Raw genomic sequence first — 22,768 nt, 5'->3', positions numbered from 1 at the left:
CCAATGCAGCCAAAAATAAATAAATAAAATCAATAAATTTATATTAAAAAAAGGAACTATAATTATTTTCTTGTGGCTAATATAATTTCTAATATTCTGTCTCTTCCCAATCAATTTTAAACACTGGAAACATCTTGAAAGATACAATGAAAATACAAGATTTGTAGCCAGGCAAGCCTGGGTTTGAACACTGGTTTGATCATCTAATATGTTGGGAAAGCAAGGTAATTAAATCCTAATTTAGAGATGGGCCTCAAGTTTTTCATCTTTAAAATGGAAGTTTACATTAACATTCTCATAGGACGGTAGTGAGTATTGTATGAAATAGTGAAGAGAAAGCATTTTGTAAATTTTAGAAAATGTTACTTCTCTTTTCCCTTTGCATCATATAGATTCACATTGTTCTCTGATTCCTATTCCGAAGTAACACACAGTCAAGATTTTATTAACTTAATAAATATAGGAAGGAAAGAGGAAGGGAGGGAGAGAGGGAGGGAATGAAAGAAAAATCCCTATTAAGAAAAACAATTCAAAAATAGGGTAGAGATACTTTTCCTTCTCTGAATGACCTGATATTTTTCTATCAGCAGAGATTGGAAGACCCTGGAGTTATTCTTCCCTTGGTCTCTTTCCCCAGTAGAGACATAAGAGATATATAACCTCTTTATAACATTTCTGACAATATCACTAGAAACTGGTCATTTGTTCCAAAAGCGGAACCTCCTTCTTGAAAGACTTTTAGCCCTGTTTGATTTTGTCATTTATTAATGGATTAAATTTTCTCAGAAATATATTTTAGGGCTGCTAATCTCATCACTATACACAATTATACATTTGTCTTTCAGACAACTGACCAGATACCTAACGTAAACCTATGAGACAGAGGAATTTCCCAGTACCCAGTCTAGGACTGGTCTTAGCTGAAATTTTGCTGTTTATGCCACCTCAGGTAGCTATTTCCATCTTCACCTAATAGGAGAACCTCTATGGGTTTGGGCAGTTATCTCCACCATAAAGAAGGCTTAGTTTCTCATACAGTTTCAGAGTCTGAAATGTGAAATGTGAAATAGTTAAGTACGTGGTGAGTGTTGTCAAATGGATCATATCAATGTGTTCCCTCTATTTCCAACAATCATTGGTATATAGACAGATACCCTAGGTAATTACAGGCATTTACAATTAGGTTTTACTGGGGAACCATTTCAAGAAAATGATTTGTTCAGCTGTGTACTAGATTAGTAACACAGTTGGGTGTTGGCAGAATCTTCCACTGTGACTGTGAAAACACAGCAAGAAGTGTTGATACAAAAAAGAACTTTAGAAATATGCTGAAAGTTTCATTATTTTTCCAAAAACTATTGCATCACTTCCCAGAAACATAAGTCCACATCTTTTCAATCATTATTTTTCTTTTTTTAGACTATTTGGGGCATACATAAATACAGCGATGAAATGAAAAAGTACAGCCAATGGAATTTTACTGGAACAACCTGTAAATCAGGATTAGATTAACACTGAACAATGTTCTGTGTGATCATGAATAGCTTTTAGACACCTCCAGAGCACCCACATGACCTGGTGTCAACAGTCAGACCTACACATCAAAGAGACTAGGACAGGCACTTGACAGTCTACCCAGATGAGACTTCAATTAGCAGATAAAACAGAGGTACCACTGCTTGTGATGCTCTTTTGAAGGTTTATCTCTGCACAGGCATGAAATCATAAATAAAAATCTCCAAATAAGCAAGCTGACTCAAGAAGGCAGTAGCTGGACCACCATTACCCTCTGGGCTCAGTAATAATATCATATACCTGTTTGAATGCCCACTTGTTCAAATGACTTTGTAAATCCTTAATTATCCTCTTTTAAATGAGTAGCATTTGGTTTCCCTTCAAACTTCAACCTCTAGATAAGTATATTGCTCTGATTTGGAACTTACCAGAGTAAAAATGTGACTATTCTAAGCAGTGGAATCAATCTGAGTTGATAACATAAGTGCAGGAATTCTTACAAGCTCCCACTCTTCCCAAAATAAATAGAGCAATTTGACTTTCATCTAATTTGTTCATTTAAAACCTGGTACAAACACAAATATCTTTCCCACCACTTGTTTTATGAGCTTTTTACTGGTTTTTTTAATTTATATCTGGAAAAACTTCCAGATATTTCAGTGTCAGAAATATGATCACGTTTGAATTGTCTTTCTTAATTGGATCCAGGGCTGGCATGTGTCATTGAGATATTTAATCCTAACCCATTAAATCCCCAAAGCATCATGATTTAGGTCTTGTGATCTTGGAGTTTAGATTTGGCTTCCTCCCTGAATCAACCAACCATTCTGTTATGGTTGAATTGTTCCCCTGCCCCAATCAAATCCATATGTTGAAGTCCTAACCCCCAGCACCTCACAATGTGACCTTATTTGAAAATGGGGTCATTGCAGATGCAATTAGTTAAGATGAGGTCCTGCTAGAGTAGAACGGGCCCCTAATCCAATATGACTGGTGTTCTTATAAAAAAGGGAAATTTGGACATGAGACACACACACAAGGAGAATGCTATGTGGGGCAATATGTCTACAAGCCAAGGGATTCAAAGATTGCCAGCAAATCACCAGAAACTAGGAGAGTAACATGGAACAGAATCTCCCTCACAGTCCATGGAGGGAACCAACACTGCCAACTCCTTGATCTTGGGCTATCAGCCTTCAGAACTGTGAGAAATAAATCCTGTTGTTTAAGCCTTCCAGTCTGTGGTACTTTGTTATGGCAACCCTAGCAAACTAATACACATTTTTCACTGCTGCGGCAGCAAATAGTCTCCTTGACTGATTAGTGATTCTCTTTTTATCTCTGTTCCTACACATTAAATGAGAATATTTTGCACATTAGTGGTGTTCTCAGTTAGCCTTCAAAATGATGGACATGTTTGAAAAAAGGACATTGTCTTTCAGCATTGCCTTGGCCTTCCATAAGGTGAAAAAAGATGAGACTTAGAAGAGAGAAGAAGACAGTTTTTTATCTGCTTACACCCTCCTCCAAAAAAATATCGTAGCCCCTGGCTGGGTACATACTAACACTGAAAAGCATTTTGATAGAAGTGTGAGCCTCAGTCATAAATAGTTAGAGCCAACTGGGCATTCAGCCAGTGTTTTTAAGGGGGGAGCTAAGCAACAGGAGGATTTCAAGTAGGAAAATAAATAACAAAGTATATTTGTAATCAGGAAAGAGAGAGGAGCACTACCCTGATCATTTGGAAAACCAAGGAGTCCACAAAATCAAGCTACTCTTTAGAAAATAGAAAAGGAGGACTGATGTCAAGGGAAAAGCAGCAGTCAGCACCTGGATTGAAGTCATGACTTTCCTAGTCCTAGGAGAATTTGGATCAAGTGAGTTTCCTAAACTGCAGCTACACTCCCAACTTCCAGCTCTCTGGACCACATTTGACATATGGAGTTCTCAAATTTTAGTGTGTGTGAGAATCACTCGGAGGGCTTCTAAAACACAGATTGCTGGGTTCCAGCCCTGGGGTTTCTGATTCAGTAGGTCAGATGCAGCCAAATAATTTGCATTTCTCATAAATTCCCAGGTGATGCTAATGCACTGGTCTAGCAATGTACTTTGAGAACCACTGGACTACATCAATGTTGTCGCATCTGCTTGTTGAGAAGAATCACCTAGGAGAAGCTTGTTTTAAAAATACAAAATCCTAGGTCCCATGCCAAACTTTCTGACTCATAACCTCCAGGGAAGGGACTAATATTTTCTATTTTAATAAACTTTGAGTGATTAGTATGATTAGGCAAGTTTGAGAAACACTGCACCAAGTCTTCATGAATTCCCTTTTTGCATCTGTCATTTTCCCACATGGTACCAACGGGTGGGTTTTGCAATATGGCAATAGTTGTACGAGCAGTTAAGAATAGCACAATCACTGAGTTCTGTTAATCCTAATCTGTTGATACTGCCTATAGGCCAACCATAGAACTGTACTTCTCTTCACAGACAGATGCCCTGGGAGAAGTCTTTCTTAATACCAACTGGCCCTGGTACTGTGATGTAGTCCAGAGCCCACACTGAAATAGGCCCAGGTGATGTAGCTTTTGCTGACAACTCTAATACTTCTCTTTTGCTCCTTATTATCCCATAACCATGCCTTGCTTCCAATATTAATGGGGTCTCTAGCCTCAGGTTGTTTCCTCTTTAACTTCACAAGTACTTAGTGTGAGTTATACTCTAGGAGTTTTATTTCAAAACCATTTTCTCTTTTTTTTGGCAGGAACATCCTTGCTGTCACCTGCAGAGGAAATCTCACTGGCTCGGCAGCTGGTTGATGGTAATTCAAGTTAACTGATTAAAGGGTGGTTGGGGATTTGCAAAGAGCTTGTAGTAAAATTGATTGGGGCCCAACTATGCCTATGTGCTGCTTTGGTACACATATAATTCCTCAAATCCAAATTGCAGCCACTTACTCAAAAGTGAGGCATCCTGTAAATGGCTTTCTTTGGACCATCTTTTACCTCTGGGGATTTAAAGTGATCTTAAGAATAGTGGCCTCAAACATATCATATCTAATCTTTTCAGCAACCCTAAAATGTGTTTGCTACTCTTTTACAAACAAAGAAACTGGGGCTAAATGAGATTAAATATAGAATCTTCAAGGTCACATGACTAGCTAGTGTCAGTCAGGATTCAAGGCCAACTATACAACTTCAAAGCCTGAGCTGTCTCTGCAAGACTACAGTATTCTGCCTTTGAAGAAATTCAGGATCAAGTTGGAGAGCAATATTTCAATTTGTTATTTTTTTCTTGAGTTTCTAAGATTGCATCTAAACTGCAGTCAAGTGAGATAAGGTTGTGGCACTCTCTCAGTTTTGTCAGTTACTTCCACAGAATCTCTGCCAACTTCAAGTATAAATACAAACCTAGTTCTGTGACTGGAAAGTCAACAATTGGATGGTTATTCAGAAAGTGTGGTTAATTATCTGCTTTAAGTAACATAAAGACAGTTTGGACTTTGATTTATCTTGAACTTTTGCTTTTGCTCAAAGTCTCATTGCTGATTGTTTCACATCTTCTTTCTGTTCTTTCTTTCACCAGCAAGGACTTATTGAATACCAGTTCTATGCCATATACCAGACTCAGGGATGAAAAACACATCCCTGCCTTGGCTAGCAGAGAAGATGGGCAAATACACCAACAAATTACAACACAGATGGACGTTTTACCAAGAAGAAGGTTTCCTGATAGAAGTGGTAGTTGAGTTGAAACTCATGGAAGATGAGTTAGGATTAATCATGTACAGAAGAGGAGAAGGGAGTATCCAGCCGAGAAGGTACATTATGAGGAAAGTACAAAAGATTGGACAGCAGTTTGGCATTGCTGGAAAACAAGGTGGATGTGGAAGAGGAGACCAGAGGCTCAGCAGAGACTAGACTGTAGAAAGCCCCATAGACTAAGTTAGGTTGTTTTAACTTTATCCCTAAGGTTATAGGAAAAGATTAAAGATGTTGTGAAGGAAAATAGCATAAACAGATTTTCATTTTATTAACAAAATATTACTCTGACAGCAGATATGGAGGATGATTAAAGGGCCCAAGACCAGAATCAGGACATGAGTTACTGGGGTAATTCAGATGGGAAATGATGGAGGCATAGATTTAAAACATGGCAGTGATAATGTAGAGAATTGAGAAATACTGGTAGGATTAATAGAACTTAAAGGAAGGTTAGATATATAGAAAGAAGATTAACTCAATCTTTAATTTTTTTCCAAAGTCATATTTAAAAATATTACTGTTTTCCCTATTCCCTCCAAATTCTCTTAGTATGACATTTACTTAATTTTGCTTGAACATCTATTTCTTTTTTTTATCTCCAAAAAAGTTTATTAGCATGATTAAAAACATTTTCTTGAATAACAATAGAAATTCTAAACATGAAAGAGTATCAGTGGCTATATCCTATAACCAATATTTGCAACTGGATGGACAGCTTTATTGCCAGTCTTCATTTTATTAAAAACAATCCATATTTATTGGTTTCATGTGAAGTCATGACTATTGCTTTGCCTGGGAATGAGTCCCTACTGCAATTAAGTATAAAAAATATCTTCCATAATTGGAGTGTGACCTGCATTACTGAGTAAAGAGTTTATAAAAATCCTCAAAGAGTTGGGTTTTTGTTTTTTAAAAACATTCCTTTTACACACTACAAAGAAATAATTAGTATTTTGGCTTTTAAAATTCCTACATGATATTTAGAATGGCAGTCCCCCAAAGGTCCTCCCTTCACATAATTGAGAACACAGACCCTCTTCCGGAGCATACATTCTTGGGGTGGACTCTGAAGACTTCAACCTCCACATGTTTATACTGGTTTGAGAACAAAGACAGCATCATCCAGAACGTAGTAGTCATTATACATGTCACCTTCACACAGGTATGGCAGTCTAGTGAAAGCTTTGATAACAAAACCAGCTTTTCTGAAAACTTCAGGCAGACTATTCACTTGTTTTTCCCAGTTCTGTCCCTTGATTTCCAAAATTTCTGATGGTTATTTCACTTGCCGCCGTTTTCCACATAGGGATGAAAAGGTAAGACCAGAGCAAGGATGACCCTGCCTCTAGTTGGCTCCAAGACACTTCCAATATCTTTTAGCAAAGTCAGGGGCTGATCACAGCAGTCCAGCAAATTCAAGCAGCTGATGACATCATACTGGAACCCTGTATTCTGCCATTCATTTATACCAAGTACTCTGTATTTCTTCTTCTGAAGCTGCCATATCATAGTTTCAGACAGCTCAGTGGCGTAAATTTCTTCAAAATGAGGGCTCATTATTTTTGTGACTTCTCCATCTCCAGCACCTAAATCAAGAAGTCTATGCGTTTTCCAATCTGGATTAATTTTAAGCAGTCTCTGAAACTGATCTGGTGAAAAGACAAACATTGAGCCTCTTCCTAGCAACCCATTGATAGATGTTCTAGACATAAACAGGCTAAAAACAGATGACACAAAAGAGTGATATAATTGGATAAATAGCCAGCCCGGTTTCTCAGTGCTGTTGTTTAAGAAGATCTGTGTTCCTTGATCAAGGTAACTCTGAACAAAGACAGCCTGGAGTGATTCACATAATTTCTCTCTGTTGCACGCATACTACTGGTGGTTCTCCTTCCTGCCGCTCGCGGCGGCCGCCGCCGGCCCGCCGGGGCCGCTCGTCATATTCACGTACAGGGAGCGGGTGAGCGGGCTCCGCAGGGTGCACATCCTCTGCGCCAGCCACACGGACGCCAGGCTCAGACACAGCCGGCCCGCGAGCAGTCTTATCGGGGGCCGCGGCCACTCGCTCGGATCACCGCCGGCGCCGGGGCAAGGAGGAGGACGCGCCACCGCCTCCAGCCGCCGCCGCCGCCACCCAGGATAGAGTCATCGCGCCCAACTCGCCCATCCAGCCCCTTCAGGGACGAGGCCCGAACATCTATTTCTATTCTTTACCAGAAGAAGCAGGAGCCTCTCCCACCACCACCACAACAATCAGCAAGTAGTTATGGAGCACTTATTACTAAATCATACTTTGTCTAGTCTTATAACAAGTTTACATCCCTTTGTTTTAATCCTGAATTTCTATTGGTAGTCTCTGTTTGGTTTAACCCTGTATTTTACATGGCATTGTGGTTTTTTAGTGTATAATCTCTTCTTCCCTTCCTGTGCCGTAGTATTTTAGTGCTTATTACTTAAGTTCTCATGTTTTCTATGTATACCTGCAATTTTATTCTTTATTATTTTCTCTAAGTAATTCTGAATAAGTACTTCTTGTCTATTTCCAAAGCATTTAAAAAGATTTAATATTTCAATTATAAGTTAAATACACTGATAAAAAAACATGATCAGCAACCACTAACTTTCTTTAAGAAATCAGCTAATGACTCTTATTCATTTACTATGGCTCTGGTATATTTATTTCGAAAAGGAAAACACTATACTTTGTTCAAAAAAGTAATAAAATGAAAATTTTCTACTGCCCTCATATGTGCAAATTATGTTCATTTTATTCCACAGCCTATATATCTTCAGCAATACCTTCATTTACTTCTAAGTGTAGTAAAATTCAGCGCATATACCAATGTAAGAAATAACTTAGCTAACCAAAAGACAAGTTAGTTTTATATGTAGTTTCTATCTCACTTATTTTTTTTTCTAACAGCAATCACCCCATATTCAACAAATATTTGCAGTTGTTTTCTTCAAGAAGTCTAAAGAAGACTCTCTGCACCATTCAGATTTAAAGACTGACCAAAACAGCACATCAAAGAGGAAAAGTAAATAAAGAATCAACTGTCAACTAAATGCTACCTTTCCCCATATTGTGCATACCTAGTGTCTTAGGTATCACTCATGTAGATTGCAGTCTGGCCACTTAGACTTGCCATCAAGTTTTTATTGAGCAATTTCTATGTGCTTACCACAGTGCTAGGCTCTGTAGGTACAAAAACAGAGGTCCTGCTCACAAGGGGCTTACAATATGGTTGAGTATTAAAAAAAAAAAAAAAAAACTACAAAAGCTCTTAAAAATGCATATTGTACAAATTATTTTTATATAAAAAAGCATTTCAGATAATGACAATAAAATAAAGTCTTAGAACATGAATAAAGAGAGAAACATTTTAATCCATGGGGTAAGCCTAGACATATTTTGAATTAAAATATTTAGTAAAAGCCTGGATTAATGAAACACATAAGTACAAATATTTTTTAAGACAGCTGTTAAACATTTAAGTATTCATAGTAATTAATTAAAAGCATATCAAGCAAGGTATATTTTATTCAGATCCTTAAGGTGTCTGAATAATTACAATTATCTTAACAATAGACTTCTTTTAAATGTGCTTCCAACTACTGAAGATGTTGAAAAACAATTTTGTTCTCTTAAGTAGCTTATATGGTTTCCTTATAACCTAGTTTTCATTATTTATTTAATTTTTAAAAGTCGTTCTTGTAGACACTAAAAATGTAGACCAATTCAACACTCTGAATTTCCATATATTTCGTGGACCAAGGTCCCCTTATAAGATACATATACACATTTACGTACAAAAGATAATGACTTTAACTCCTCCTTCCTTGGGAGAATTTGGATAAATATAACTTCTGATGGAAGCTCAGTCTTCTAACTCTAATATTCCCTGTTTCCTTTCCTTGCCCTGGCTCTGAGATCTCAGCATGGCTTGGCATGCCTCTTCACATTACCCTGTCCCAACCTTGTTTGGGAACAGCATAGCTGGATTTTTTTTTTTTGCTTTTGTTTATTTTGTTTCACACTGGGTTGCAGTGGTGCTGAATGAAATCACTGGCTCTGCAATAGAATGTTGGTAGAAGTAGGCAGGAGTTTATTTCTTCCAATGCAAAAGTCATAGGTCTATATGTAGTCAGGAACCAGGTCTATACAGCCCATTTTTTGTGGTGTCAAATACTGTACTAGAGCTATGAGACCCATGAAGAAAATATAAGAAATGTGTCTGTCAACCATGAAATAGAATTTTGTCAAGGGAAAAAAGACAGGCATAATGAAAATATTTAAGGAATAGTACAGTAATTATCGAAATGAGCACTATATAACTTCAGAGCTGGGGAGAGAGGTAAGCAGATAACAAAGACATAGTAGTCCTCCCTTATTTTCAGGGAATACATTCCAAGACCCTAGTGGATGACTGAAACCACAGATAGTACTGCATCCTATATATAGTATGTTTTTTCCTATACATAAGTACCTCTTTTAAAGTTTAATTTATAAATTAGGTACAGTAAGAGATTAACAATAATAACCAATCGTTATTGTACTAGCTTTTTTTCCTTCTTCACAATTTCAAGAATAGAAGAGTTCTTCTTATGTAGATTTTAGCAACCTCAGCATATTTTTTTTTTCTTTCCTTATTAAATTGAGAACTTTCACTTAAAGGAAGCACTTTACACTTAAAGAAGCACTTTACAATTTCTCTTTGGCATATCCGAATGGCCAAGCATCACTACTCTTGGGCTTTGGGGCTATTATTATTATTGTTATTATTATTTTGGGCCACACCTCACAGCTTGGGGGATCTTAGATACCCGACCAGGGATTGAACCCCAGGCTGGTGGCAGAAAGCGTGGAGTTCTAACCACTGGAGTGCCAGGGAATTCCCTGGGGCCATTATTAAGTAAAAAGCATATTAAGTGCTTGAACCCAGGCACTGCAAAACCTCAACAGTGGATCTGATAACTGAGCGGGCTACCATGTGACTAATGAGTGGGATACAGGGGACAAAGTGATGATTCACATCCCAGGTAAGACAGAGCAGAACCCTAGGAGATTTCATCACGCCTACTCAGAATGACATGCAATTTAACACTTATGAATTGTTTTTTTCTGGAAATTTCCACTTAATATTTTCAGGTTGCGCTTGACCACTGGTAACTGAAATCACAGATAAGGAGGGGCTTCTGTACTTAAATTGTCCAAGGCCTAAGGACAAGGTGAGATTCGAACATATGGGAGATGAGTAGGTTTTGTGTGGGCAAAAGTAACCATGAGGTTTTAGAATCAAGAAGAATAGCATCCAGGGATCTGTTGTTACATAACGTTGATTCTGTCCATGACATTTCAACCTACAGTCAGGAAGCCAGTTTATAGTTGAAAGTGAGAACTCATATTATACAGTTGGAGGTAAGTCTAGATAAAGAATTAATCACAGTTAATTACTGAGTTACTTATTGAGTACCTATTGTGTTACACTCACTTTACGTACCTTTTCACAATAACCCCACAGGTAAGTATTATTGTCTTTAGTTTACAGTTTAATTCATTGAGACTCAATGAAATTAATTAATTTTCTCAAGTTCACAGAGCTAATGAGTGGCACAGCCAGATTTAAATCCAAGTTTGATTCCAAAACCCTTGCTTTTATTACTAGATCACATTGTCTTATAAATGGAATATCATTGTAATAAGTCTCACATCCCACTGTGCTGTAGGGAGAACAGTAAACCTGGAATCAAAAAACTTAAACTTGGATCTGAATTCCTACTTATGTTAGCTAAGTGACATTGGGCAAGCCCTCTGTAAACCTTACCCTCTTTTGTAAAAATAAAATAGTAAATAGATGACAGCTAGACAACCACATAGCTAGATGATGGACAGATAGGTAACAGGAGTATGGATATTCCTACTGATGGTCTGTAAATTCTACTTGCTCAATAAAATATGTTGAATTTAAACCTGAATAAAGGGATTGTGTACAGCATCAGTTTCGTGCCAGTTACATGGTGCTTGAATTTCAATACATATTTAATGAAAATAATTGTAGTTTGAAGCTAATTCACACTGGTTCAACTAGCCAGAAGGAATGATTCAACTATTTTGGTTTCATCTCATTGACAGAAATGACAATAGAGTCACAGTATAGGCTCCTATTGCAAAACTACTGATACCATATTATCATCTCTTTCTAAGATATCCTCGTAGGTGACAGCATGATCCTTAAGTGCCTAAAGAAGGGACACTCAATAAATATGTGTTGAATTAAGTGAATGAGGTGAGGGAAAAGAAGGAGGAAAGGAGTGGGAAAGAAAGACAAGAGAAAGAAATGTTGGTTGATTTTATGAGCAGGTAAGTGTACATTAGCTGAGAGATAGTAGATGACTCAAAGTATTTTTTTAAAGTTCACAGAATTTCTTATTTCAGACAAACTAGACCCTTTTATTTCATAAAAAAGTAACACAACTTGGGCTTCCCTGGTGGCTCAGTGGTTGAGAGTCCGCCTGCCGATGCAGGGAACACGGGTTCGTGCCCCGGTCTGGGAAGATCCCACATGCCGCGGAGCGGCTGGGCCCGTGAGCCATGGCTGCTGAGCCTGCGCGTCCGGAGCCTGTGCTCCGCAGCGGGAGAGGCCTGCGTACCGAAAAAAAAAAAAAAAAAAGTAACAAAACTTGATAGTTGATAACTATGTCATTTATTAATTTTGTCTTTTGTATGCCACCCAAGAAGAAATTGTAAGAAATGCTGAATTGATAGTGGTGGATCAGAGGCTGCACCTGGATTTTTTAATGCTCCAACTCAACAGTTCACCCCTTAGTTTCATTATTATTTTCTATGACATTTCAAGACAGCTCTTCGTTGCATCACACCTTTCAGTCTTCAAAGACAGAGAAATAACAATTATGCTGATTCCTGAATTACTAAATGACATATAACCAGAATACAGACTTAAGGACTTTTAGTTCCCAGCTTAGCCCAGAAGAACACATCTCCAAAACATTAATCACACATTTTGCATAAATATCTTTGGTCATGGTACCCTCCTGCCTTCATTTGGCATCTTTTTCTATCTCGTGAAGTTTATGTCTTATTAATTGAATTCTTGCTCTCAGTAAGTTGACTTTTCACTGACAAAATCTTTTACTGATTTTACAAACTCATATTGTAAAATCAAAACTACCATAAAATGTAAAGATATCCACATCAGTTGAGATTCACATAAGGGTTTGAAGTTGGGGTAAAACTCATGAAGGATGGGGTTTTCTTTTTCTCATTTTTTCATCAGTCACCACCTGTGCAATTGTGCCCAGCTTCTTAAATATATACCCAAAATCCAGTCCCAGAAACCAATTTTTAATACTCAAAGACACATATTACAGTAATAAACTTGGTCTCAGTGGATATTACTGACAAGAAAAAACATTAAAATTTTTTAAAAGATGAAAAAGAAGAAAAAATCCAAATCAAAATATAAAATTCTCCTTCTCAAGTAGGAAGAAATACACAAACTCAGGGAAGCAGGAATTGCAATAAAAAGTCCAACTCCGTTCTTTCATTATCTGTTAGAATAAAGAGAAAAAGATATAGTAAGCATGGATAGGAATACTTTTGTTTTTGTATGGTGTGAGGACTAAGATGTAAGTGTGAAATATAATGTCCTAGACATCAAAACATTCTTGTTTGAAGTAATTACATCTGTGTTTTGTAAATAAAAGCAATTTAAATAATTCTGGATTTGGGATCATGTAAGCCTCCGGCTCATTTAATTACACTAAGTGTATGCTTTCATTCTGAGCAATTTTTCTGGTTTCCAAGATTGTAATCCAGAAGAATAATCAAATTATAAAACTATATCAATTGTATAAACATTGAATGGTCAAATAATCTTGCCTTAAAAACAAGCCCTAATCAGTATATAACCACACTCTAAAAACATCAAGAAGAGTACTGATTAAAAGAGCCATGAAATACAATTTTTCTCCTATCAAACCAACAAAGTATTGTTTGTGTGTTTTAAGATAACATACAGTGCTGGTTAGAATAAAAGCAAAGTAGAAACTCTCACACATTGCTGAAGAAATTTTAAATCTCTAGTAATTCTTTTTGAAAGCAGACAGACTATAGGCATCTTTCAAGAATATTAAATATTTATATATTATTTATTCCTTAAAGTATACTTTTGGTAAAAACAATCACAAATTTTTTTTTAATTCTGCATTTCAGTCTTTGGGTAATAGATACAACTCTATTTGTCATGGTGCCAAATTTGAACATACATAATGATTAAGTAAACTATAGTATATTCTTTTAATAGGCTATTACATAAATATTAAAGTTAGTTTAAAAATAATTTGTAAATAATCTGAGGAATGCTTATTTTATGTTAAATGAAGTAAAAAAACAAGACACAATAATGAGTATATATTATCATAAGTATGTAAAACTAAATCAAGGAAAGTGTAGGGGAAAATGAAGAGAGAAATACACTAAAATGATGGTGGGTTTTTCTTGAGTAGTGGAAGTAAAGTTTAGTAAGTTGCCTTTCTTTCTAATTTTCTTTATTTTCCAAAGTTCCTATAGAGAGCCTGGCTTATTTATATAATGAGAGGAAGTACGATAAGATTTACTTTAAAAAATTAAAGGTGGAATTAGCATGAACCTACCAATAATGAGATGGGAGCTGGGTATCTCCCTTCTTTTCCCTTCTTTTGTTTTCCAAGGGATCTGTGTTCATAGCAAAACAGTGCCTGTAATATGTATATTACAGGCAGATATCCAGGGGAAGGATATAAGATCGTAAAAGTGAGTTGAGTAAAAACTTTATTGGCCTTGTGATTTTTAAGGTATGTTCCAGAAGCAACCAGCTTATTCTTATCCTTTGGGCATTGTTGCACAGTATTTATTGAAAAACACATTTAGATCTTGCCCTGAAGAACAGAAGTGATTATCTCTCAGTTACTGCCACTATGGGAGAACAAATGGTCAAAGAAATTGAGCTGCTTGAATGTCCACATCCGTTATAACAACTTATATTGAGTAGAGGAGCTATTGTACCCAGCTGCACCCAGGGAATGAAATAAAACGAACATGCTGACTTTCCATTAAAAATGAAGGGTTCAACTTATTTGAAAAGACATGTGCTATCTTTGAAAATAAATTAAAACTTTTTACATGCTCTCATTAAAACAAAAAAGATCACACAATGCAATGATACACAGAAGACTATTCATTCAGTTAACCCTACAGTCAGTAACAAGAATATTGAAAGGAAATGTTTGAGGGAGGAAATTAATGCTCGAAATTTAGTCTGACCAAACGTGCATCACATTTGGCATTATGTTCTGCTTTCTGCAATGTGCATTCATTGAAATATACGTTTTATACAAAACAGATATAATCGAAAGAGCAAGTAAGAGTGTGCTAAACACATGGTGAACATGCTGAGTTCTGGTGCCTAAGCAAAACAGGGGTCACTTAGCTTTAAAATACTCCTGGAAGGATGGGATTAACATGTACACAATACTACGTACAAAATAGGTAACCAATAAGGACCTACTGTATAGCACAGGGAACTATACTCAGTATTTTGTAATAACCTATAAGGGAAAAGAATTTGAAAAATAATATATATATATATATATATTTTATATATATATATAATTATATGTATGTATAACTGAATTTCTGTGCTGTAGACCTGAAAATAACATGACATTGTAAATCACCTATACTTCAATTTTTAAAAAATTTAAGAAATACTCCTGGAGACTGTTCTTACTATGAAAAGTGATGTGCAGGCTCTTTCACTACATGAGAGTTGGTCAGTTCCAAGAGCAGCCTGGAGCCAGTCTCAGAAAGCTTAATTGGAGGAAATGTAAGTGAAGTTGTAAAAAACAACAGTAGCTCCTCTGGGGAATCTAGTCCTCCTTAATCAGATGTGTGTGCTTAGCTTGCATTTTAATTCTTAGAGGTATTCTGCCTTTGTAACATGAACTCGGATCAGAACAGAGAGATGGGGGAGGGCTAAGCTGTAGATCCAGACCGCTTCTACATCTCACCTTTCCAAGTTGTCACTCCACATCAAGGTTGAGGAGCACTGGTGGGGTAAAGAGGTGGAGCTGGATGCATAGTTGTTTGTGTGGTGCCTGATCTGTGAACAGACAGAGGGTTTCAGTGGACGAATTATTGATTATGACTCCTTTCATCAGATGACACTTCCCTGAACATTTTAAAAAAAACAGCAGAGCCCCAATCCATACATCAATGCCCATCGGTTATGACCGAGTAAAACAAAGATGTTTTAGATATCATCTCCCCGAGACTGTCTCATTCCTGCCTCTGTGCTTTGACCCACACTCTATTTCTTCCCACACTGACACACCAGAGAGCACACCAGAGAGCACACCAGAGAGCACACCACACTTGAGAGCAGAAATCGGGTCTAATATGACGTCAGGAGCCCTAGAACATTTATCACAGCATTTGTTAAATGCTGAATGAAAGCTCACTGACTTCAAATGATCTTTATACGTAAATCTAATTCTACCATTCTCCAGCTTTCAGTGGCTTCCTGTTGCTCTTAGGGTACAGATCAAAATTCTTAACATTATCTGCTTGATCTAGCCTCCAGCTGCAACTCCAGCTTTGTTTTGAACCTTTTGCTACCGTGTGCTCAGGCCACTCTAGCCATCCAGGAACATCACAAACAGGGTCATCCTCCTGCCTACCTCAGGGCCTTTGCACTTGAAGCTTCCCCTACCCAGAGTGCTCTTCCATTCCCTCATCACCTGGCTGACTACTACTTGTCCTTCAGGTCTTAACTTGGAAAATCACTTCCTCAGAGAATACCCCGTTGACCAGGACTGGTCTCCCACTGTGTGACCCACTATTTTCTTTTCAAGAATTCATTGTAGTTTGTAACGACTAGTTACTTGTGTGATTATTTGTTTAACACGAGTTATTATCTCTAGGTTACAAGCTTCCTGAGAGCAGAAACCATGCCTGGTTTAGCTTATCACTGCATCTCCAACAGCTACCACAGTGCCTAGCACATAGGTGACCGTCTGTAAGTATTTGTGGTCTGAATGAACAATGCTGCATAATTTGTCCTGAGGCCCATCCCTCAACAGCATTCTACAAATAATCGCTTAAATTCATTCGATGCAATAAAATATTGAAATATACACATTTCGACAAAGTTGAAATACATAAAAAGAAAATATACCTGAAAAATTTTCCTTTTTATACATTTCTTAGTAATTCTCTTACAACAACTAGCAAAATGAAATGAAATCCTTATAAGAAATTGTTACAAGAAAGAACAAAAAGAAATTGAATTCAATGTATCCTTAGTCAGTCTTTTTTATCAGATTGCTAGAGTCCTTTTGTTCTCAAGAGTATAGTTAAGATCATCTTAAATAGCATGTCCAACCCAAGTGGCGTGACATTATATAAAATGTCCAGACAGACATGTGGTTCTCCAGTTCTTGACTGTGTTAAACAAATAAACATTTTTTTATTTTAGGAAGGCAGTGTTACTTGAAGGACAATAAAATGACATGTCTTCATTGCAACAAAAAAATATAATTTGGCCAATATCTATTTCAGAGCAAACACAAGATGTTCAGGGACACTTTTTATAGAAACATTGTGGATCTGGAAGAATGGTCAGAGTAGAGGTCAAAAATAGAAAAGAAAAACAAAACAGATTTTCCTCTTCATTCTCTGAGATTTTCAGAATCGCCTGTGTGCCTATGTATGAGAAGACCCTTCATATGTTAAAGAGCAATCTGGTTAGGTTGGGTCCCTTCACTAGAGGACCGCTAAGTTTCTCTTCCTGCTGTCATGCTGCTTAGGTTCTCATTTAGAGGACTGCTTTAACTAAGTAAATACACTTGGGATTGCATTATTTGTTGGCCCAACTTTAAGAGCAAATATAACAGTAGGCATTTGGGTATCATATGCCTGTCTAATGTCAAGTAGCAGGAAAAGAAGGAACTAAAGAGAAATGAGGCGCTGCAAGGTAATAGGTGAAGAGCCGTGAGTTCTGAAGCATGGTATTATGCCCTGTTCCACTCCCTAATCCACTCCCCTGGTGGAACCCATCTCCCTTATGGACATTCTCCGTGATTCACTCTGTCATTCACATTACAAAATTTTGCTTCATGGTCACACCTAATTCTGCATATTACTCTGCCCCTGCATTTCATGCCAATTTTCTCTCCTGTGTGTCTGTTTTATTTCACTCCTTCTCTCCAGTCTTCACATCATTGTTCAGATTCTCACCCTCATTCTTCTTGTCCAGTGTATCAATCTGAACTATATGAAATTCACATTTTTGTTGGATCAACAATGGTTGTATATTGGAAATTATACCTGATTTAACCTAATAACAGCCTTCTAACTAACTAGTGTTTCTGACTGGAGTCTTTCTTTTCTCTAACACATCCTTTGTATTGTTTCCAAGGCAAACCTTGGCAAATCCTAAACATCTTTGAAGGTTCCCCACTGCTACAGGATAAAGTTCTGAAGTACCTAAGGTGTACCACTGAGTGGTTCCAACCTCCACTTCTGGGTTTATCTCCTGCTTCTCCTCTTCGTGTGACCCTTGATTCAATCCTGTAAACTACTCACACTTCCAGAAACCTGCCAATGCTCTTTTACACCTAATTACTCTGGAGTTTGCTATGCCCTTTCTAAAATGCCTCTCTCTACTTCTGTCCAGAATCAATTGTACTTTTCCTCCAAGATCCAGTCTTTTGTTTTCTCGGAAAAGTATCTTTCCTTCTAGCATATTACCATGGCATTGTATACATTATTCAAGATGTAATTATCTCATTATATTGTACTGAATTGGCCAAAACGTTCGTTTGGGTTTTTCCTTAACATCTCACAGAAAAACCCGAACAAACTTTTTGGCAAACCCAATACTTATGAGTGTGTCGATTTCTCACTTTCTGATTGATAGCAGGAGCCCAATAAATGTTTGTGAGTAATACAGCATTCTAAGAAATGATTGGCTCTCCTCAGTGGTCAACATTATGAGGCTAAGGGCTAAGCAAATCTTTTGGCACACATAAGAACCTACTAGGTAGAAATCACCTTATCAGGCATGATGATATGTTCATATTTTAAGTTTCTTTTGACTCTAGAAATGTGTAGTCTCTGTATGTCCCATATAATACTTGAGAATATCCATGGTTACATTTCACCTAACTATATATCTCTCTAATTCACTGGACTGGGATGAAAGCACTTAGACACTCAGTGCACTTTTTTGAATGAATCAATGAATAATAAGTAAGGACTGTCTTGTGCTGAGCATTCCCAGAAGCAGAGCCTGAGCCAAGGGCTTGTAGGCAAGTGACTTATTAAGGATGTACTCCCAGGAGAAACAGTAAGGGAGTGGGAAAGTAGGACAGAGAAGGAGAAGAAGCCATGATGTGGTGAGATTTTAGGTAATTCCAGTCTCAGTCTGAAGCTTTGGGAAACTCTGGAGTGTAAACTACACTTCAGCGTTTATCCCATCTCTAGACAAAGGGTCTGGGCTTTCCTACTCCCATACCTATAAGTCATTGCTGCTTTGGGGAGGAGTAAAACTCATAGGTTATGCTGGTTCTGCCTGTGGGTGAGCCTCTGAAGGTACTGGTGTGAACAGTTAACAGCAAAACAAGCAGAAGCTGGGGTTGGGTATAGAACTGGTGTACGGGGTCCGACAGGTTCTGCGTAGGGATCCAGTCATGTGGGATACACTCCAAGCAAATATTTGGCAAGTTAAGTTTAGCTGGTAGTGGAGGAGACTGCCCATGTGTGTAGACTGGGGAGCTCTGTTCAGCGGGGTGTCCTGTTGAAAATAATTTTCTTCACTCCTGCTACTGATGCCTGGACTCCCTTTAGCTAGCGATAAAACTTCTTAATCTATATTGAGAAGCAATACTTAAAAGGGAATTACCTTGGGTAGAAGGAAGAAAAGGTAGAAATATTCATGTCAGGCAATGCCAAATTCTTTTACGTTTAATCCATTTAATGCTTTACCCTTTTAAGACACTGAATTTCATCCACATCAAAGTATGAGTCTTTCCTGAGAGTGTAGGATTTACAGGCGCTAATGGACCTCTTTTAGACATCTTAGTTCTTACCACCATGAAGATACTGTCCAGCTCAAAATAAGTCCTCTTCCTCTTGTTTTAGCTAAGCTTATAGCTTTGTGTCTTCTTCCCAAATTACCAAATATGTATAATACCCAAGCTGCTAGCATAGCTGGTCCTCTCTCTGGATATGAGAACCCAAAAATTTTCAGTTAAAGCAGCTTTATTTACTCAGCCTTATTACAGGATATTTTTAAAGATTCCTGTTAAGATAGAAAAGACTATCTGTGTGTGTGTGTGTGTGTGTGTGATCTTCACTTTGAATTTGACTCTTGGACCAAATTATTTTCCCTTGGCAATTGCGATAAAAAGATTGATGTATGAGTGGCCACTCCAGTCACCTGAGCACAACCCAGTTGTTGGGTCTGCTGCCATGGCTTGTGGGTGGACCCTGGCTGTTAGTGGTTTGGCTGAGGGTGCCGTATGCCTGTGTTCCTGGAGCCACCCTGCCTCTGTCTAGTGAACCCTGCATTAGTCTGTCTGTGAGGTTCCTTTCAGAATGACCCAGCTGCACCACAGAGTTCAGACTACTCTTCAGCCTGTTGCTAAAGTTCTCTCTGTTTACTTCGCATCATCTCACTAATTTCTCCCCATCCACTGTTTGACCCTGAACAGCTGAGGTGTATGGTCTGATCTATTGTCTTCAGAATTTCAATGCCAGATGTGTAATATATTATAAAGGCTAGCTGAATTCCTGAGGAACACAGAGAAACCTATTTGATGATTACTTACCTTCCATCATCTCTAACTACCTGTGTCCTTGTTATAGATCACCCTGCACCTATAGCTAACCCTCCCTCTTCCAACTTTCTGTTCACTGGCTCTATTCCACTGCCTTCAAAAGTCATAGGCTTCCCTTATCTTGGGAAATAAAATACACACAAACACCTGTTCTTGAATGCTTGTCCCTTCCCCTTTCTGTAAGTGTGGTCCAATCTCTCGCTCCCTTTACCACCAGCTTCTCTACATGATATATCTACTCTTATTTCCTCTCCCTTCAACTCCCTCCTAAAAGACAGCCCCAAATTATAAAGTTCTTTCCCTTTGTCGGACACTGTTCTAAACATTTGACAAGTGTTTATTCTTTGAAGTTTGCACTACTATCTTCTCTCCACTTGACAGATAAGGAAACTGAGGAAAAGAAAGGTAAAATAACTTGTCCAGGGTCACCCACAGGTAAGTGGCAGAGCTTGGATTCAAATGCAGACAGTCTGGTTCCAGAATACATGCTAACTACGTTCTACATGTCCTCTATAATTGGATTTCATCCCAGTGACAGTAAAACTAGTCTCTTGGAAACTTTGGAATTTACTATCATCTCTGGTATTGTAGTACTTGAGCTAGATACACCTATGCTGCATACTAAGATCTAATATTTACAAGATTGTCCTCTTTTTATACAAGTATAATGAAACTTCATTAATTTGGAATGAACAAATTGTTCTGATGAGGGCTGAACTAAATGTTGTATTTTCATGATGTATAAAAAGGGGTTAATTGGGGACTTTCCTGGTGGTGCAGTGGTTAAGAATCTGTCTGCCAATGCAGGGGACACGGGTTCGAGTCCTGGTCCGGGAAGATCTCACATGCTGCAGAGCAACTAAGCCCGTGAGCCGCAACTGCTGAGCCCATATGCCACAACTACCGAAGCCCGTGTGCCTAGAGCCCGTGCTCCGCAACAAGAGAAGCCCACGCACTGCAACAAAGAGTAGCCCCTGCTCACCTCAACTAGAGAAAGCCTGCACTCAGCGATGAAGACCCAACACAGCCAAAAATAAATAAATAAAATAAATAATTTTTTTTTAAAAGGGGTTAATCGATCAAAGAAATAAGTAAAGCATGTAAGTCAGTAGGGGCAGAATTTGACCTACTCCAGGAGAAAAAATATAGATAATTTTAGAATATTGAAGTGCAAATATGTGACAAAGTTATTTTTTATAACTAAAAAATAGAGCTAGCTAGCTTGAAGCAAAGTCTTGCCTGGAATTCAGCCTTCTTATTTCTGTTCCATCATAAGGCCCCATAATCAATCTATAGATTTGATTCACTTGTAAACACCCCCAGAGGATAACAGTTATTCATTAAACACTTGTTTCATAAAAAAAGAAAGAGGTGGATAACTGAGCAGTGTGAAAAACTAAAATGTGACCTGGCCAATTATACTAGTCAGTGAATCCCACAAGGACAGAGATTTTTATCTGTTTTTGTTCACTGATGCACTACCAGTGACTAGACCAGAGCCTGCCACAATGCAGCTTAATTACTGTTTAATGTTTAAATGGTTTCTATGTGTTTTTACATAGAGTGCCTGCAAGTGGGTGGATATTGTTTCCATTTTATAGATGAAAAAAAATAAATAAAAGGTCAACAAATTTAAGTAACTTGCTCAAGTCTAGACCTAGATCCAGGACTAGAAACTAGGCCTTTTGCTCCTAGTTCATTACCTAACAGTAAAAATATTGCTTTCTGATTTTTAAAAAATCAGTTAATTATTCTGTATAAGAGATAAAGATAGATATAGAAGCTTCAGCAACATTCTAAGGAAATGCGTACCGCTTTATCTACCGTCATTATGCACTTGCTGGTCTCGGAGTGAGGCATCGCTTCTACTCTGGGTCCTCCTATTCCACACTAGCAAGAAGAAGAAACAGGGCTTCCCTGGTGGCGCAGTGGTTGAGGGTCCGCCTGCCGATGTAGGAGACATGGGTTCGTTCCCCGGACTGGGAAGATCCCACATGCCGCGGAGCGGCTGGGCCCGTGAGCCATGGTCGCTGAGCCTGCGCGTCCGGAGCTTGTGCTCCACAACGGAAGAGGCCACAACAGTGAGAGGCCCGCGTACCGCAAAAAAAAAAAAGAAACAGTTTTGCTTCTTACTCTTCAAAGCTTTCCTTCCCTTCATCTTTCTCTTCTCAGAGAGATGAAAGAGGTAGGTGTAGCGCCTTTTTTCTAACGATGGTCCTCATGCTCTCCCTGAGACTGAGCAGCTAAGGCTACATAAAGGCTCTAATGTCTGACAATCTCCTCCTCAGTAGAACTTCATCTTCAGGTTTTTACAGCCTTACAGTCCAAAAATATTACACTGAAACTCGGCTATGTGACTTCCAATGCTTCTGTTTTAACCTAGTCTTTTAAAGACGTTCTGCCTTTTTCTCCTTCTAAAACATTAAAATGTGTTCTAAAGAGAATAGACCTTAAATTTAATTCACACTGGTTTCCTCACAATAGTACAGATTGTAGAAACCCTAAGAATTCAGAGAAAGGGAAATAAAATTATTTTGGGGGTTGAGGTTTCATCAAGAGGTATAAAGTGTGAAAAGAATTGGTAGGGA

General features: G+C 38.0%; 1 protein-coding gene, 1 long non-coding RNA gene and 1 pseudogene across 3 annotated transcripts in view; 1 reads left to right on the top strand and 2 right to left on the bottom strand.

Moving 5' to 3' along the window:
- Window positions 1-5,583: 5,583 nt before the first annotated feature.
- On the bottom strand, window positions 5,584-7,425 carry LOC101277617 (protein-L-histidine N-pros-methyltransferase-like; annotated as a pseudogene).
- A 5,199-nt stretch (window positions 7,426-12,624) lies between these two features.
- Window positions 12,625-22,768, bottom strand: part of PTGER3 (prostaglandin E receptor 3) — a 69,478-nt gene continuing 59,334 nt past the window's right edge. For both annotated transcript variants that reach the window (XR_007474272.1, XM_004280736.3), the window contains 2 exons: window positions 15,351-15,442; window positions 12,625-12,851 (listed from right to left, as the gene is read on the bottom strand). Coding sequence is in view for 1 of the 2 variants with exons in the window: in XM_004280736.3 (XP_004280784.1) it covers window positions 12,848-12,851; window positions 15,351-15,442 (96 nt within the window). In the remaining variant the exon portion in view is untranslated. The remainder of the gene's footprint in view (window positions 12,852-15,350; window positions 15,443-22,768) is intronic.
- On the top strand, window positions 15,928-21,225 carry LOC125962705 (uncharacterized). The gene is made up of 2 exons (XR_007474294.1): window positions 15,928-16,357; window positions 20,988-21,225. It is a non-coding gene; the product is annotated as an uncharacterized LOC125962705 (long non-coding RNA).

The sequence above is a fragment of the Orcinus orca genome, chromosome 1, assembly GCF_937001465.1.
Source record: "Orcinus orca chromosome 1, mOrcOrc1.1, whole genome shotgun sequence".
NCBI lineage: Eukaryota > Metazoa > Chordata > Mammalia > Artiodactyla > Delphinidae > Orcinus > Orcinus orca.
Note: the sequence above shows the minus strand (reverse complement) of the source record. Positions and strands in the feature narration are given on the sequence as shown.